The 18219-nt window shown below is 32.9% G+C and overlaps 3 protein-coding genes across 8 annotated transcripts in view; 1 reads left to right on the top strand and 2 right to left on the bottom strand.

Moving 5' to 3' along the window:
• Positions 1 to 43: 43 nt before the first annotated feature.
• NELF-B (negative elongation factor B) lies at positions 44 to 2022 on the bottom strand. The gene has a single exon (XM_085197079.1). It carries the CDS (start codon positions 1899 to 1901, stop codon positions 138 to 140), a length of 1764 nt encoding a protein of 587 aa, XP_085053205.1. The 5' UTR covers positions 1902 to 2022; the 3' UTR covers positions 44 to 137.
• Positions 2023 to 2370: 348 nt separating this feature from the next.
• Positions 2371 to 8800, top strand: LOC146532104 (CWF19-like protein 1). The gene is made up of 11 exons (XM_085197075.1): positions 2371 to 2668; positions 2767 to 2927; positions 3059 to 3157; positions 3487 to 3710; positions 4155 to 4270; positions 4411 to 4630; positions 5206 to 5317; positions 5808 to 5959; positions 6340 to 6516; positions 7263 to 7423; positions 8229 to 8800. Exons 1-11 carry the CDS (start codon positions 2649 to 2651, stop codon positions 8389 to 8391), a joined length of 1605 nt encoding a protein of 534 aa, XP_085053201.1. The 5' UTR covers positions 2371 to 2648; the 3' UTR covers positions 8392 to 8800.
• The window catches only part of Dscam4 (Down syndrome cell adhesion molecule 4), a 180072-nt gene continuing 170644 nt past the window's right edge, over positions 8792 to 18219 (bottom strand). For 2 of the 6 annotated variants that reach the window (XM_085197069.1, XM_085197071.1), the window contains exons 31-38: positions 16684 to 16840; positions 16372 to 16512; positions 16001 to 16156; positions 15548 to 15705; positions 15043 to 15115; positions 14074 to 14232; positions 13474 to 13639; positions 8792 to 12363 (exon numbers count right to left, since the gene is read on the bottom strand). In XM_085197069.1, the coding sequence (XP_085053195.1) occupies positions 12210 to 12363; positions 13474 to 13639; positions 14074 to 14232; positions 15043 to 15115; positions 15548 to 15705; positions 16001 to 16156; positions 16372 to 16512; positions 16684 to 16840 (1164 nt within the window). In that variant the 3' untranslated portion in view covers positions 8792 to 12209. The remainder of the gene's footprint in view (positions 12364 to 13473; positions 13640 to 14073; positions 14233 to 15042; positions 15116 to 15547; positions 15706 to 16000; positions 16157 to 16371; positions 16513 to 16683; positions 16841 to 18219) is intronic. The other 4 variants (XM_085197072.1, XM_085197073.1, XM_085197070.1 and 1 more) reach the window with 4 other exon arrangements.

Raw genomic sequence — 18219 nt, 5'->3', positions numbered from 1 at the left:
AATGTTAGGGTTTATAAAATTATAAAAAATATATAAATGGACATTATTTTAACTTATTTATCTTTATTAAGATATAATATATTTAAATATATTTCATAGACATGTTAATAACTTAATATAGTGTTTATATTATAATATTACATATGATAAGGTGCTGGTGTTGGAACACTCATGAGAGGGGAATCCAAATATTCCATTTCACTAGTGCTAGGTGCTGGTTCTGCTTGTGTATGCATTTTCTGTAGTAATGTTTCATATAGTTTATGAACAGATTCATTGTGTTGTGTTCCTGGCTGTAAAGCCTTCATTAAAGTTTGAATTCTGGTTTCTGGTAGTTTTGGATGAATGTACCATAGTAATTTTAATAAATGCCTTGTAACATTATCTTTTGACAAACCAGCAAAGAAAAATTCATCAAATAGCACAGTACTGAAATCTTCACCTTGGAATTCATCAGGAAGCTGTATCAACAAAGCTACTAATGCGTGTAAAAATGGATCTTCATATGCTCTACCATCTTTGCAACTGCCTAATATGCTTAGAATTCTTAGAATAGCTCCTCTGTCCCTCAATTTAGCTGCATGTAATGTGTAATACATAGCTATAACACCACACACAGCACTCTCTCTCATATAAGCTTCACAAGCATCAGGCGGAGGACCAGAGTGTTCAATTGTTGTAATGGCTGACTCTCTTTCATCAGGAGGTAGCTTGTTATGCAGTGCTCTAACTTGATCATCTACCATAAGGGACATCAAAGCTGGAAGATATTTAGTCACAACTTGACTATCAAGCTTGGGCTCTTTGAATTCCTGCGAATCAATTATTTCCCATGCACTTAATCCTAGTGCCAGCATTCTTAGTAGTAAAATTAAAATAGTATTGTCTCTTGGAAGTCCCTCTGTGTTTATTAAATGCTGGAGAATTTTGATAGCAGATGTTGCTAAAAAGTTAACTGCATATGGATCACACAAAGTCATGGATAAGTCTCCGAGAACCTGTTCAGTTCCTTTTTTTATACTATCTAAAAATCCTTGCAGTTCTCTTGATCTTTTAATATCAACGTTTCGTTCTCTTATACAAGCATCTAAACACCATGTAAACTTGTGACACGGGTCTACAGATATAATGTCTTGAACTTCTGAATCATGAAGTGCCATCAAAAGTTCTGCTCTCAAAGTGCAATAATGCACATTTCTTGTTCTAAGGAACAGTGTACGCAGAAACTGCAATACCATGTCATATAGTTTGATACTGGTTCCTATCATATGTGCTAGCTTTTGTACAACAGCACCTTGTCGTCTAACCTTTGGAGATGGAAAGAAAAATAAGTTTGAAAGATTTTCATGGTCAAATAATATATTTTCCTTTTCTCTAATGTATTGACTTAACAATGGTGACACTTCATCTCCAAACAGGGATTGATTGTCTTGCCAAATCTGTCTCTTTACCTCTGTATCTGTATCATTATAAAGATCTCTGTCTCGAACCAAAACTCTTAAATATTTATCATCAATATGTGGGGTATTTTTCAATATACTCATAATAACTGGTCTTAGTGCCTTTACTTTAACAACAGAAAAACTTTTGTTTAACAACTCTTTGAGTTTCTTTTCATGTTCTTTTTTGTCTTTTTTACGTAAGTCATTAATATGCGTTATCAACTTGTCGCGTAATTCCTCTAAAACTGATGTATGAAAATCGAGTCTACGTACTCCATGAAGATCGAGCAAAGGCAGCATAGGCCTAAGCGAGGGCAGTAATATGCCATTTTCCAGTTGAAATTCTTCAATAGCTTTAAGTGGATCAGTACAACTTGTAAGGGCATCACGAAGAAAAGTTTGCCCGGGTACTCCAACATCTTCCAATCCAGTTCCCGGTAATTTGCTTGACGAAGCCATGATGATATGATATGATATTATATTAACACATTTACACTGAAAAATAAAAACGCGGAAAATCAACACGCCAATACAGTAAACAAAATAACTGTCATTTGTCAATAATTATTAGTGACAGAGAGAATAATGCCAAGTGTGAACTTAAATCTTTGCTCTTGCTAGTCCAAAATAAATACCGTACACTGAATTAATCAATGTATAAAATACCGGGTCAATAGATACATTTTTAAGCTAAGTTACATGTTTCGATGTAAAAACTTTATATCGAAGTATGAATTAATACTGTTTTTACATTTACTACTTTATAAGAACTTATAACTATGTAATAGTACTATTTCAATATTTTGTAATAAAAATATAACTTGTTATTTTTATCTTCATTTTAATTTTTAGGTATTGTTCTAATATATGGCCACTCCACATTTTTGAATCTTCAATTCTTCAATTGAATTTGAATGTTATTTCAAAGCTTCAAAGTCAAACTTGGTCAAATTTCTTCGCTTCCTCGGCTTATGTTTGACGTTTGTGAAGATTGAGGAATATTTTTATTTTAACACTTTACAAGCTTGCAATGCACGCCTAAAATATAAAGAAGAAAAATCAAAAAGTATACTTATCATAATGGAAATACATTTCATAGCTGTCATATAAAGCTGATATAATAATTATTTTTTTTAAGTTGTAAGTTTGTAACTATACAGCAAGTGTATTATTGCTATTTGTATATCTAACACAAACACGTTGAAAATGACGGAAAAACAAAAAACGTAAGTATCATTAACCTATTTGAATAATTTAACTATTCTTATACTTAACTATGAGTATAATTTATAGGTTTTTATCAATTTTTGTAACACTTTTGTAGGCTCGTTTGTGGCGATGTAAACGGAAATTTTAACGCTCTATTTTCCCGCGTAGAAAGCATAACAAAAAAATCTGGATCTTTTGATGTATTGCTTTGCGCGGGAAACTTCTTTGGATCAAACAATGCTCAATTAGACCCATATCGTTCAGGAGCAAAAAAAGGTAAACTGATTTTTTAATTTCATTTATTATACATATTATTATGTCTATTGGACATTAAAGTAGTTTATTATAAAATATTTAAAATATATTTTTATTATGGTGTATAATTTAAAATTATACTTTGTTTACAGTTCCAGTCACAACTTACGTATTTGGTCCATCTAATAGTGACCATGTTTCTCTTTACTGTGAAGAAGGTGCTGAGATAGCTCCTAATATTATTTATATGGGTAATATTTACTATTTATTTCATTTTTTAAATAAAAGAAATGCTATAAGCTTATTATCCTAAACATAAAAAGGTAGGCAAAGGGAACCTAATTCTGTTGAGACACCTAAATCACTCCACTTATCACCTCATTGACAAGACAAGACATTGACTGTGGAACTTAACACCATGCTTTATCTTCTTACTAATGCAAGGAAATTAAAAACACATAGCTGAGAGGGAATCAAACCCACAATGGCCACATTTACAGTCACACATTGCCACTGCATCATGATAACCTCAAATATATTACTCTGCTATATAATTTAGATGTTTTAAACTTATTAACAGGTACAAAAGGTATTTTTACAACCAGTGCTGATGTTAAGATTGCTTATTTAACTGGCCTGTCTAGACGTGAACTGGGGAAAGACATACCAATGTGTACATTTGAACCTAGTCATTGTAGTGCTGTGAGAGATGCATGTTTTAGAGGACAAAGTGAATATAGAGGTGTTGATATATTGATTACTACGGTGTGGCCTGTTGGTATACAACAAGATAATAATCAAAAGGTTTGTTAATATAAAAGATAGCACATTTTTATGTATTGTTTTATTTTTAATACTAAGTATATGCTTAGATAAAATAAAAGTTATATTAAATGTAATTTTTTAGTCATGTTCTGCTTACTGTGATATATTGTTGTAAGATATAATGTCTTATATTATAGTTCTTCTTTTTCTTAGCATCATAAAATAGTCTTTCAATCTATTTTAAACTTCACTTTATTTGATAGCAGGGTCGGCAGAGGGAAACATTGTTATACATTCTATTTTCAATTTTTGAGACATTGTTTGTTGAGAGGCGTGACTCACACCGCACTGTCTCATTACCGGAGAAAAGAAATTAAAATAATTCATTCCCTATAATGGGAATCAAACTCACAACTATTAGGCTCACAATCATACACTATGCCATAACAGATGATAACAGTTATTTATATTATGTTTTTTCAGGCAGATGTGGAACCAGAAAATTTATCAGACTTAATATCTTGGTTGGCAATACATATTAAACCAAGGTATCATTTTGTGCCTGCAAAAGAAAAGTATTTTGAGAGACAGCCTTATAGGTATTTAAGTTTTATTTTAATTGATAGTTGTAATTGATAGTATGTACTTATATTAGTAAATTTAGTAATTATAATAGTATATAATTGATAGTAGGTGGTAAGTTTAATCACAATTTAACACTTTCAATTGTAACTTTTAGAAACCAAAGTGTACATCAAGACTACAAAGAAGGCGCTACCAGGTTCATAGCTCTTGCTCCAGTCGGGAACAAAATAAAAGAAAAATGGGTATATGCATGCTCTTTACAGCCAATAACGAAAATGAGGATGATTGATCTGCTACAAGGAACCACAGATGAAACAGAATGCCCTTATGACCCCAATTTGTTGAAACAACATCAACCTGGAAAAGTTGTAAAGGTATTCTTATAGCAAGTTATGTTTTTTTCTTTATATATAACTTTATTTTTAAGTCATAAATTAAAGAAACGGCAATAGAATTATTGCTTGAATTATTGTTGTTTTCCAGAGATAATGCTAAAGAAGGACAACTAAGAATAAAATTAACAATAACATTTTCAAAAAGTAATCTTTCCATGAAGTGTTTGACCATTATACTATATGTAAAGATAGTAATAAATATTAATATTTTTTAAATAAATAAAGATTATATTAATAAATAATTGAATTGAATTTGATTGAATATTGTAGGTTCCAAAACTGACCTGAAAAGAAAATTAATTATTTGAGAGCAGCTTTGAATCTCGCTTCTTTATACACAATGTCTCGAAAATTAGACTTTTCGGAGGATTAACTTTTCGATGGATCAATTTTCTTAAGAATAGATTCCCTACATAACATGCTGTGTTCAGAATACAGTTTGATGCTAAAATTTAATTATTTATCCTATTACCTATAACCAACCTATTTTCGAGTCCAAAACATAATGTTCCTTGTAATTCTATTAATTATTTAATATATATCATTTGTATTAGGTGTCTGGTAATGGTCAATTCTTTTACAACATGGATGCAGCGGAGGATGATCATGGCAAGAGGAAGAGGAAAGGTGATCACGGCGAAAGGAAAAGAAAGGAGTTTGATCCAGGCAAGTATATTTGTTTATACTACAATATAAATATTACATATGTAATTAGATATTACATTTAATATTTGATGGATATTGTGATTGGTGTTGATCTTATATTAATTATTTTCTTTGAGACTGTTGGCCATTAGTTATAATTCTCTCTGGGGATTTGTTCTTTTTATTTCCTGGCTCTGGTAAAACAATAAAGCACAGGATTGAGTTCCACTGCTCAACATGCAATGTCTAGAAAAAAAGTGATAAGTGGAAAACAGTGTCTTACGTGTGTGTGTGTAGTTCTTCAGTTTTGTCTTAGAGAAATGATCCAAAAACGGCTTTTACCTAATCATTCTGATACTATTTTTAAACACGTTTATTTAAACTTTGAGGCTGCATATAAATAATAATTTCATTGCCTTAAAATGTGTATATAAAAGGTATTTTAAAATTATTGGTTTTTGTATTTACATATTTACGCGAAATAAAAAAACGTTTTTTATTATTATTTCAGATACATGCTGGTTTTGCCTATCCTCACCCACAGTTGAGAAGCATTTAGTGATATCAGTGGGAACCCATACCTACATAGCATTACCAAAGGGGCCCTTAACAAAATACCATGTGTTAATATTGCCTATAGCCCACCATCAGTCTTTTACAAAGGTAATATGAATATTGCTAGTTTATGCTTAGGGGAGGCGGTGGCGTATTGGTAATATGGTCGTGACTATAAACGCAAACGTTGTGGATTTGGCCCCATTAGGCGAAATTAATTATTTAATATTTTCTTTTGTTCGCTTTCGTAGGAAAGAAAAGCGCGGCGTTGAGTTCCGCAAAAAACTCGCAAACTTAAAATATTTTGAGTTGTCGAACACAACATGACATAGACGAGATCTGTGGTTCCTCGTACATGTTACGTTCGATAATAAGCAAAAAACATTATACGATAAAAAAATTTTTTTTTCTTAATAAATATTTTATATATACTTTCACTTTATGTTAAAATATGTTTTTTCTTTACCTCTATTTATATTTTATTTCAGGCACCCGATGACGTTGTAAAGGAAATAAAAAAGTTCAAAGAAGCTATAAAGAAGTTCTACGCTTCAATGGGAAAATTGGCGGTGTTCTTCGAAAGAAATTACCGAACATCACACATGCAGATACAGTGTGTGCCGGTGCCGGTTGCTTGCCACGAACAGATATTGGAAATATTTCAGGTTGTTTTATTTATTTTCACGTAACTGTCCTAGTTAACTTCAATGTAAAAGTATAGCAGTGTAAGTATATAGTAGTACTATAACAACGCTATAAGTTGTTAATGATCTCATAGCCATCATATGTACAGTATGGTCAACAAATGTTCTGAATTTAGTTGTAGATGGCTGCGCAGATTATGTAAACGCTATGGTTATAGGTTTGATTCTCATTCGGGGGAACGAAATATCGAAATATTTTTATGTCGCCGCTCTGGTAACTAGACAATTCGCACCGTTGAGATCCATAAATCAACACGTAATGCCTTAATGCCTCAATCCGGTAGAAAGTGGGAAACGGCAGTGTCGTATTGATGAATGGAGTGGGAATGTCAACTAATTCTAATACATAATTTTGTATAACAAAAATCCACCAATACTACTGATTAGTATGTCTTTGGGTCCGCCGCCTTAGAGGCCGTCATGGTGCAGCTGCACAAGGGTGTGACTGTAACGCGACGGTCGTGGTTTCGATCCCCACTCCAGAAGGTGAAATATTTATTTTATATTTCCATTTCATCGCTGTGGTGTCGAGGCAAACGCGGCGGTGAGTTCTAGCACACAAATCGCAAAGCCTCCAGAATTCGGCAGAAAGTGGGGAACGGAGTGTTACACTAGGTTCCCTCTGCCTACCCTGATGTGGCGGGATACAGCATAAAGCTGATTTATTTGTTTACTTAGAAAATAAACTTAAATATATACTATTACAGGACGAAGCGGGCATAAACAGTATTGAATTGGAGGTTCTGCCGCCATATTCGGAAATAGCGCAAATAGCGCTGCCCGGAGCTCCGTACTTCCACGCGGAGATGCCGTCCGGCGACCAGATAATGGCTAAGACTAGACAACACTTTCCTTTGCAATTTGGCAGGTGATTAATTATTTTTTTCATGCTGTATTCCAACTTTTTCACTCTGTATATAGGCAGGTAAGTGGAGGGAACATAGTGTCAAGACACTCCGTTCCCCACTTTACGCCGCATTTTCGTGACATTGCGTATTGATTGGCGGAACCCCAGGTCGTGCTTTTCCTTTTTACCAGACTCAGGTAATGGAAATATTTAATAACTCACTCCCCCTAGTGGGAATCAAACCTGCACGACTCGACGGTCTTTAATGATTTATTTTATATAGATTGTCGTCACTTATAAATGACGACAATCGTTAAGGGTGGTGAAGAAATTGACATATTTCGTAGGCACTGTTTTAATTTTGTATTTTTTTCCTGTGACAAAGACTAATTTATGTATGGGTCCATAAATATAAATGGTATGGAATGTTTGGTACTGGTGTTCTACAATATATTGCACCCTCTTTTAATTTAAATAAAAATAAGATCAGCTTCACGCTGTATCCCGCACACAGCACGGTAGGCAGAGTCACTCTGTTAACCTAGTGTTAACATATTTCGTTCCCCACTTCCCGCCGAATTGTGGAGGTATTGGGTGTTGAGTGGCGGAACTCAACGCCGCGCTTTGCCCCGACACCAGAACGAAGAAATGGAAATAAATAAATATTTCATTTCAATTCATAATTTTTGTTTTCCTAGGCAAGGAAAACAAAAATAATTAATTCCCTCAATCAAAGAATAAAACCCACAACCGTCGCGTTTATAGTCAGACTGTGCCGCTGCGCCATAACGGTCTCACTAATGTATTTTAACAATTGTAATTTCAGAGATGTACTATCAAGTCCACCCATATTGAACTGTGAGGACAAAGCAGACTGGAAGCAGTGCCTCCTCAGTCGGGAGGAGGAAGACGCTGTGGTAGCCACCTTCAGGGAAAAGTTTAAACCATTTGACTTCACTTGTGATGATAGTGACAGTGATAGTGATTAGTGAACATATAGGAGAAGTTGTATAATGTGAGTGAAGTGTAGTTTACATTAATGAATTTTAATTTGCTCTGGGCAATGAGTGAAACAAGATAGGCAGCAATTGGATACAATTGCAATTTTTCATTTGATATTAAATTCGTTCATAATATTTTCATATTAAAGCAATGTAAATATTTAACACAGTTAAAATTTATCTTTGGATTCCGTTTTTATTTACACCATTAGACAGTAATATATTTAAAAATATATAGTCTAAAAATTCATTGGTTCAATTAATATTAAATAGTATTTAATAGATAAAATAATTCGTGATAATAAACAAATTAAAATGAATATTACACTATAATATTAAAACAGTGCTTAACTTTGACCAGAGTTTAATACAAAATAAAACACACAAATCAAGTAAATGAATTTTTATTTTCGTTCACATCATACTGTTCCTAATATAACTCATTTATAAAAACATATCTGTAACAACATGAATAACTAACTTACAATACTTAGTGTTGTTTTAACAAAATGTTAAAATATGGTACATTGACTAGAAATGAAGTGAAATGCTGATATTTGATAATTGATAAAAAAGTAATTTTTTGAGTTCGTTGTAGATAATAAGTCCGGTTTACATTTATAAATTATATTTAAATTTAACATGTTTACATTTATATGGGTTTCGTCGTTAGATATTTTTTTTAAATGGGTCTCAAAGAAATTTGAATAATTGTCAACTGTACATTAGGAATATCTCGATGAATTGATCTTAATAAGAATAATAAGTGTGGTTCTTGTTTTTTTTTTAAATATATTTTAGCGTTACTTATTTTAGCTTGAAATTATTATTTTTCATCATAATTTATTATTTTAAACTCAGCAATTTATTCCTTTGTTATTTTATCCCATTTACTTTAATTGGTTCAAATGTGCAATTCACTTATTCTACTACCCATAAGAAATGTATTGGAACACAAATTGATGGTTCCTATGTAAAGTATCGGAAATGAAAAATGGCAATATTATATTGCTTGTTTTGAACTACTATTAAGGGTTGCTTCGATTACAAACACGTTTAAAAGACGAATAAACGACATTTTTAAAAAATCTTATTAAAACTACCCTTTTTAGTAGTTCAAAAGAGCATTAAAAACATATGCAATTTTTCACTTTCGATACTTTATTGACTATCAAAATGTACGCATGTTATTTCGATTTAGGCAAAATAGTCAACTAAAGCTATCATCAGTCGGTGTTTGACTGTAATATCAGTGCTAGAAATTACTTTAAACATTTCGTTTATCTACATACATTGCGGAGACCTCATTCAAAATGATCATTGAATTAATTACGAAGTTCACTAAAACTCTACTAAACGGTTAACATTGATTAACTAACATTAGGTATTCGTGACTAGATTATATAAAATAGATTTCAATTAAATATAGGGCAGTCTTCGTTGGAATTACGAAAGAGAGTCAACGTAAACAATTGTAAATTATTATTAAAAAAACCGCTCGTACCACGTAAACGTGCTTCAGTCAGTACAAAACTCGTCAGCCTAAAGCTACTGATACAATTTACATATAAAGTTAACTTTCTGCCGTATTCACCAAACTATAGGTAAGTGTATTGTCTCGTGTTACTATTACTGAGGACTGTATATATTAACTCCACTCCATACTTTACATCCAATACTTAGATATTTAAGGTATACTGAATTATTTTAGTGGTAGGCGCTAAATATTTAATCTGTAACGTGGACTTATTTTAAATATTTATTATATTATAGTACAGTCATGAAGTCGTTGCCATCCTGAAGTTAGGCTGAAGTGAAGAACTTTTGCGCAATGTTCACTCGGTAAGAAAATAACCAAAAGTATTAAAAATCAAATCTGCGCAGCTGCTACAGCTAACATCAGGGCGGCCACGGTTTGTTGACCGTACTGTACCATGGCAAATTAAATCTTTAACGCCATTTTGAATTGAGGAGCATATTCGTATTTCATAACATTTAATTAGATAAATTAAACAGAAAAGGAACAATGTAGTAATGTATGCAACTACCATCAATTCATATTAATGTGTTATTTTATAATAAGTATTTTGATTAAGTTTACAAACATGGAAAAGTGTTTCAATTTTAGTGACAGACGATATAAGAGAGATTAAAAAGTTTTTGTTAAAGTGTAGCCACAGATAACAAATTTCAACGTATTTTAAGATTATTTGAACGATTTTAATCACATCTCGATTATAAATCGATAAGACAAAAATATTACAACACTCCAATGAAGGAAGCTGCGATTAAAACACGTTAAAATATTAATTAGATACAATCAGAATATTTAATTCGACGTGATTGGTTAACGTTGATATTTTATATGTATATTATGAAACATTAGAGCTACTTTAAAATGTTTATTATTTACCATTTACATATTATGTCTTATAGTTATTATTTATAGACAGAGATTAAATTTTCCATTTTCCGATGGAAACGACCAGTTTCCATAAACTTTACAACGATCAAACAATTCATAATTAATATGTGATACAATTTCTTTCAATCGTATCCATAACTAGTTTTAAGACTTTGGTCAATAAGGCATTAAGTTTAAAATATATATATTTATTTTAATTATTGTTCTTCTTAATTTTAGATATGATATTAAATACACATTCGGTATAACAATATTTACAATTCATCGTCGTTCGGGTGCTAAACTCACCGTCAGTGACACTTCTCTCTTAATCGTTAGTTATGAATAAATTATTGTTATTTCTAAACATTGGATTATACGCTTGTATGATTGGAAGTAATTAGATTGGAAGTAATTTGAATGGAAGTAATTTGGTTGGAAGATTCGTTTCTATTTTATCCATAGTTTGGTTGATAAGAAATACTGACACTTAATATTAATTAAAGTTAACCTATTGTTGATTAGAGGCAGTCAAAAATGGCATGTCTTTTGTAATTAGCAACTAAAATTAATGGATATTGTGCGTATACCGCTTTAAGACTAATTTGGCATTTTTTTGTGTAGCTTTTAATGTAAATATTATAATATAACACAGCGACAATGCGTATAATTCGATGTAAAGTTAAATACATACTGCAATAATATATCCATAAATTATTTAAATAACTCGGGATTTGAGTACAGAGTACAAAAATGATTATTGTTATATGTATGTGGCACTAAGATTAATTATTTCCTATATCTATCTATCTACAGTATATGTACATCGATATATTGTTTTTTTTGGCAACACCTTTCTGCAGGGTCAAATCGTAGTAAGTTATAATAACGGCAATGTATAATAATTGTATGTAAGTGTGTATGTTTGCATTAAAAAATTACCATATTATTATTACTCGGATAAATAGGAACAATGTTAAAATCGTTAACAAACCTTTTCTTATAGGATTTGACCCCGATTTAGATAGTAAAAATTCAGTGCGTTGTAAATTACGATATTCTCATTTCTTCTTTTGAGTGTTTGTTGGATTGGTCTGTCGAAAATATCTAATAATATTAAGAATAATAATATTAAATATTATTACAAATTCAAAAGTACGTAGCCCTTAACTTCATACGAGAAACCTCAGTAATATATTTGAACTGTATACGAAATCAGTGATTATATACTGGAAGCATATACAATTTGTTTTAAAATTTCAAATTTTAGGTGTTAAATAGCCGCTATCGCTGCTAACAATGAAATTTAATATAGAATGAACATTCTCACATACGTATGTAACGTTCCTCTAAACCATGAGCCATGAGTGAGCCATGAGGGTTACCTTGCTGGCGTTTCATATCACACGTTAATCTGGAAGGCTTCTCGTGTCATCTTGGGGTCGCTGGCGAGCGCGTGCGCGCGCTTGCGGCGGTGGCGGCCCTCGCACTCGGTGTCGTCTGAAAACCGCGACGGAGGGTGGATGTGCTCGTTGAACGACGGGTAGTTCGATATACTGGATCGAAAAATATTTTTCTACTGTGTAATACCAGTTACCTCTACGTCTATTGCCAATTGTGTGTGCTGATCCCATATAAGGTATGTGTTTTGGTTTTGAAGCTCTGTGTACACGACTATTTATGTAGTGTAAATTACTTTTTCGACCAAATATTTCGACCCTGTACATTTGAGTTTTGAGCTCGTAGGCTGTGTGTCTGATTTTAAAATAAACCTATTTTCAAGTATTCTATTTTAAAATCTTTAATATAATTTTATATATAAGAATAGGTTTATTTTAAAATAGTGTTTTCAAACAAGTACTTCATGTGTGTGAATATACCTCTTGATATTTGTTAACAAATATACATCGATTGGCATAATAAGATGTATTGCAATGTATTGCAACATACATACAGAACGATATACAATATTTTATCGTTCTTTGTAGAATCTAAAAAAGGCTAGAGACTCAAACTTATTTTTATACTATAATATTTTAATAAAAAGTATCCTATGTCCTTTCTAATACCTCTAAGACAATGTGTACAAAGTTTCACGATAATCGATTGATTAGTTTGTGCGTGAAAGCGTTACAGACAACTTACAATCATAATTATAATATTAGTGTCATTTATTTTTAGCTCAAAAGCCATACATTTAATTCAATTAAATGTCCAAAAATTATTCAGGTACTTCTGCAAATTTAATTTAAGCTTACAAATGTTTACAAGAAAAATATGAATTATTACAAGCATATACAACTTTCTGTGTTTATTTTGCTTTTAAGATTGATATCATTTTCTACATTTGTACCTTGAAATTATGCTCTTCCTAATCTTTGAGGTTTTATTACTCAATGTGGACATACAAACCTTAACACTAGTGTTTCATATATAAAATTTATATTACAGTAGAAAGCCAATTTACTGGACTAATTGTTGTGCTGAAGCATTCTAATATCCGGATAGTGGAATTTATGAAGAAAAGGTTAGAAAAAGGTAGGTTTTAGATTGTCCGTGCCTTTAAAATTAGTCTCCGGTCCACCTAATTAGTAGTCCAGATGATTAAAAAAGCAAATAACTAAAGTCCAGATAATCGAGTCTCTACTGCAATATTAAATATTCACCTGAAGGTAGTCTCATCATTGTGGCTGCTGTACCCGCTGGAGGACCTCACGTGCCGCTTGCCGAGCGCGCCCGCCTTGCCCTTGCGCGACGGGAACGCTTTCCGGACCGCCCCGCCCACTGATGTTTCTGATGATGATGATGATTCTTCACGTTCCACACTCGGATCTGGAATAGTTATTTATTTTTCTTATGTTTTATCCCGTAAAAAAAGTAAAATTTAAGCGTCTGTTTTGTAACAGATATTAATAATAAGTTTTGAGTTTTGTAGTATATACGTAAATGGTAATTGGTTCAATATGTATAAAAAAATAATAATTATTATTAATAGCTAGCGACACTAATAAACAAAAAAATACTAAATAATACTAAGTAATAATATCGCTGTCTCTATTTTTTTAGATTTACGCTGTATCCCCATACACCAGGGTAGGCAGAAGGAACCTTAACACTAGGTTATACACTCCATTCCGATATTCCAGACATTCCACTCAAATGTGGCGAAGCTTAACGTAGCCTTTTGAATGTCTCTATAACTCTCTTCTTTGTTCATTTGCTTTAAGGCTTCCTGAACCAATATAAAAACAAAGTAAATAATTTACAGGCGGTCGGATGCGCGGGGCGTAGGCGGGCACCGGGCTCGCTGTCCGAGTGGGGCGCGCTCGCGTCGTCGCTAGCATCGTCCTCGTACTCTGTAATGGGCAGGTGCAGCGTTAGTATCTTCTTCACCTCCGAGTCCGTTGACCCCAAGTTGTCCGACTCTGAAAATGAAGTAAGACGTATATTAGATTTGTTGAACACCCTGTAGGACGTGACGCTGTACGGTAACACGCTAACGACAGCTTAATTAGCCTAATAGTTCAAGTGAAGTATGACAAAGTAAATTTTAGTTAATAATAATATTTGAAAACTAGAAAATTTTCTACTGAAATACAGAAAATGACAGCCAACATCAACATCCATACAACACTTATGATAAAATAAATACAAAAGATGAGTAAAACTGATAAGTATATATTCGATTAGGTAGTGCTGAAAAAGAGGGAGTTTGATATTTTATATTAATATAATATTTTATAAATATATTACATAATTAAATATTATTTTGTCTGTCGTTATCGTGGTACCATGTGTCACAGCGAGAAGCACGTAAAGAATGTGAGTAGAAAAGATGTATGGTGATGTCCTGATGATGAGCAGATACGATATCACAATGGCAGATCGACGACGATGATTGCTGATTTAGAAGCGTAGAAGATGAGAGGATTCATTCTCTAAGTCATGGAGGAATGGAAAGAACTAGAGATACGATGAAAAATCAAAGAATAAATCGAGGACGGCATTACAGTACATTGTGTGCATGCTTACCTTTATAAATTACAACACCAGTTACGCTCCCATCAGGTTGCATAAAAGGCGATCATTTTGTCAAATTCAAATATCAATACTTAAACTTAAATGGGTTAAATTAAACTTAGTAATAGAAGGTGCATCTACGTAAAATAAAACTAATGTCTCTAACTACTTATAGATAAGCTTTATTTAGATTTTTATATTATAATCGAACGCACCTTGACTCTCTGAATGTGGATCTCTCAGTCTGTTCCCTTTTCTCCTCACTTTGGTGTATTCTGGTTCTTTTCCCTAGATAATGAAAGAAATTAGTTTTAGACATAACAAATCTGAAATATTCAGGAATTAACTAATTATACTAGAAAATGTATCTTAACTATTAATTATATCAATAGGCACACATATCTGCTACAAGTGTTTATTCTAAAATAATGGTTTAATGTAATTTATCTTTGTTAAGGTAAAAATTAAAAATTATAACGACTTAAATTGTTAACCTGCCAATAGCCTTATTAGGTAATTTCTATATTATTTGAAGGCTTTTACCATTTTGAAAATTGATTTATATTCTTACACTTTTCAATAATATAAAAATGTACGTAAGGACAAAAAATGGATTTAGCAGATTTACAATCTAAGCCAACGAACATTCACATCATCTTGACCTCAGAAACTACAAAATTAACACTGTTTCTATAGCAAAACAAAAGGTAATGATCCTACTTTATATTTATCGTTTTGTTTGAGGTCGTGGTAGACGAAGGAGCCCCGGACGGAGTGGTAGGGCCCGCTGTAGACGTTGCCGCTGTAGCTGCTCTCGCTGTACGCGCTAGGCTTTGTCAGCTGGAACGTCGCGTAGGGACAGATGTCCTCTATGTATTCTGGAATTATTTGTTTAAATATTGAATTAGAAGAGTAAGTTTAGTTTAAATGATCGATCGGCGTAGTTTTATTTTCAATGTTTTTGGACGTTTGTCCTTTGTGTGTCGAGGGGTGGAATTCAACGCGTTTTTCCTCAACACCGGAGAGAAAAATGAAAATCTAAAATCCACATACTTTTAAAATAAAAAAAATCTAACCTTTTCTCCTGAGAAATATTTCAAAGAAAACATTTAATTTTTGGTGTTTCAACATTTATTTTTGCTATTGCCAATTAGAAGGGTTTTATAAGTATACCGTTAGAGGCGTGCTTATAATGATGAGGTGGTGCGGGGTGCTGCGCGCGCGCAGCTAAATACTGCTGGTCCCGGTTAGCCTTGTTCTGTAACTGCGCCACTGACGGAGACTCCCCCACTGCTGCTTCTGGCGCTGTAGTCTCGGTTGGACCTGCTTCTGGTGGAAAATTTGTGTCTTTGTGTTCAATTTGATAACTAAGTATTATATTAAAATATTTTTTTAAATTATCAAGCACTAAAAACAGTTTCACGTTGTTTTCTTCATAGAAAGGTGCAAAGATATCTTTTCTCAGAAATCTTTACTTTCGGCCCAGCACTAGCACCCGGACTGTCAATATTAATATTATTTTTTATATATTTTAAAATACTCACTATTTCTTCTAACAAGAAGTACGATTGCCACCAACGCGGCGAGCACGAGCAGCGACAAAGCAGCCGGCAGCAACACTCTAGCGCCTCCCAGCGACCTGCTTCCTGCTGCCGGTACCGCTGGTGATACTTCACCTTCCAGCACTATTGATGTAATTTATTTGTATTACTTTCTGTTGTTTTAAACTGTAGATGCCCTGGGCCCTTGTCCCACCGTCGGAGAGAGTATTTTTTTAAATATTTTTAAATATATTTTTTATATTAATTTATTTTTAAAATAAAAGTATTTAGTGTATTTATTAAGTTATAACTTACTGCCAGTTAAGGAGTGCGTAGTAAAGTTGTACAGTGCCAAAGCGTGGCCCGCGTTGTTGTGCGCCGTTATACGCAACTGGTAGTGCGTGGCGGCGCTGAGCCCGGTCACGCTGAACACTCGCTCTGTTGCCTGCACACTGTTTGATACTAGACGCCACTAGAAAATGATAATCCACTTTATTATTATATGTAGAGGTAGTCGTGGCGCAGCGGCACATGGGTGTGACTGTAAACGTGACTGGTAGTGGGTTCGATTGCCACCTAAGATAATTAAGGATTAAATTTTACGTTTAAAAAGCTTCTAAGATTTTATGACGTTTTATTAAAATATAGAAAATAACATCCCATCAAAAACATAAATGTAAAATGAAAGCCAAGTTCTGTAATAAAACGTATGCTTTCAGCGATAAAAGAAGTGAGATGTAAATGTATGCCAAGTTCAATGGTCAGTCCTGAAATTTATTTTTAACAATATAAAATATTTTATAACAACTGAAAATGCCCACTCTTCTTACAACTTGGAGACTTTATTTATGTATAAAATCTGACTTGGCTAGTTTTCATATGAATTTACAATAGAATCTGAATAGAATAGAATTTGAATACATTCATTTATATCGATGTTGATTAAATGACAGTTGTCAGATTAGAAAGTAATTAATGAATGCTGCGTTTAGAAATCTGATATATTTATTATTATTTTTTTCAAATTTTATTATTTTGCTGAAATAACTCAACACGCAATGCCTCCTGAGTTCGATGGAAAGAGGGGAACTGAGTGTCTTAACACTAGGTTCCCTCTGTCTACCCCGCTAGGTGTGGGATACACCGTAAAGTGGATTTATTTATTTTTTATTATTTTGTTTAAGTAATTTTTAATTTTCTCTTTTTTTCTCTTATTTTTTTATTAACAATTACTTATTTTTTACTGCTAATAATTACTTTATAATTACTTCTGTTAAGATAGCTGGTAGGCTGCATATATCAAATTAAAAATCAAATCAGCTTCACGTTGTATCCCGCATACAGCAGAGTAGATAGAGAGAACCTAGTGTTAAGACACTCAGTAACTCCACTTTCCATCGAATTCTGGAGGCATTGCGTGTTGAGTGGCGGAACTCAATGCCGCGCTTTGCCTTGGTGGAAATATAATTTTTTTTTTCAGCTTCATGATGTATTTCGCGCACACCAGGGTAGGCAGAGGAAACCCAGAATTAAGACACTCCGTTCCCCACTTTCCGCCGATTTCTGGAGGCATTGCGTGTTGAGTGGCGGAACTCAATGCCGCGCCTTACCTCGACACCAGAGCGAAGAAATGGAAATATAAGTTTAACTCAAGGAAATAAATATTTCATTTCCTCGAATGGGAATCGAACTCACAACCAGTCGGTTTTACAGTCACACTTTGTGCCCCTGTGCCACGACTGACCTTACAGATAGTATATTATTATTAAATTAAACACATTTTATGTAAGTTTATTTTATATTATTGACTTAGTTTATTATATATTATATAATATTTAATTATATTTCATA

This window comes from Heliconius melpomene, chromosome 14 (assembly GCF_056956725.1).
Source record: "Heliconius melpomene rosina isolate 202511_hmr_F chromosome 14, ASM5695672v1, whole genome shotgun sequence".
NCBI lineage: Eukaryota > Metazoa > Arthropoda > Insecta > Lepidoptera > Nymphalidae > Heliconius > Heliconius melpomene.
Note: the sequence above shows the minus strand (reverse complement) of the source record. Positions and strands in the feature narration are given on the sequence as shown.

Excerpts from the sequence above, each read along its gene's own strand:
- NELF-B (XM_085197079.1), bottom strand. The coding sequence starts at position 1,901 with ATGGCTTCGTCAAGCAAATTACCGGGAACTGGATTGGAAGATGTTGGA.
- LOC146532104 (XM_085197075.1), top strand. The coding sequence starts at position 2,649 with ATGACGGAAAAACAAAAAAC. Across the intron at positions 4,271-4,410 it reads TTTGAGAGACAGCCTTATAG|AAACCAAAGTGTACATCAAG; the intron begins GTATTTAAGTTT and ends TGTAACTTTTAG. Across the intron at positions 6,517-7,262 it reads AGATATTGGAAATATTTCAG|GACGAAGCGGGCATAAACAG; the intron begins GTTGTTTTATTT and ends ATACTATTACAG.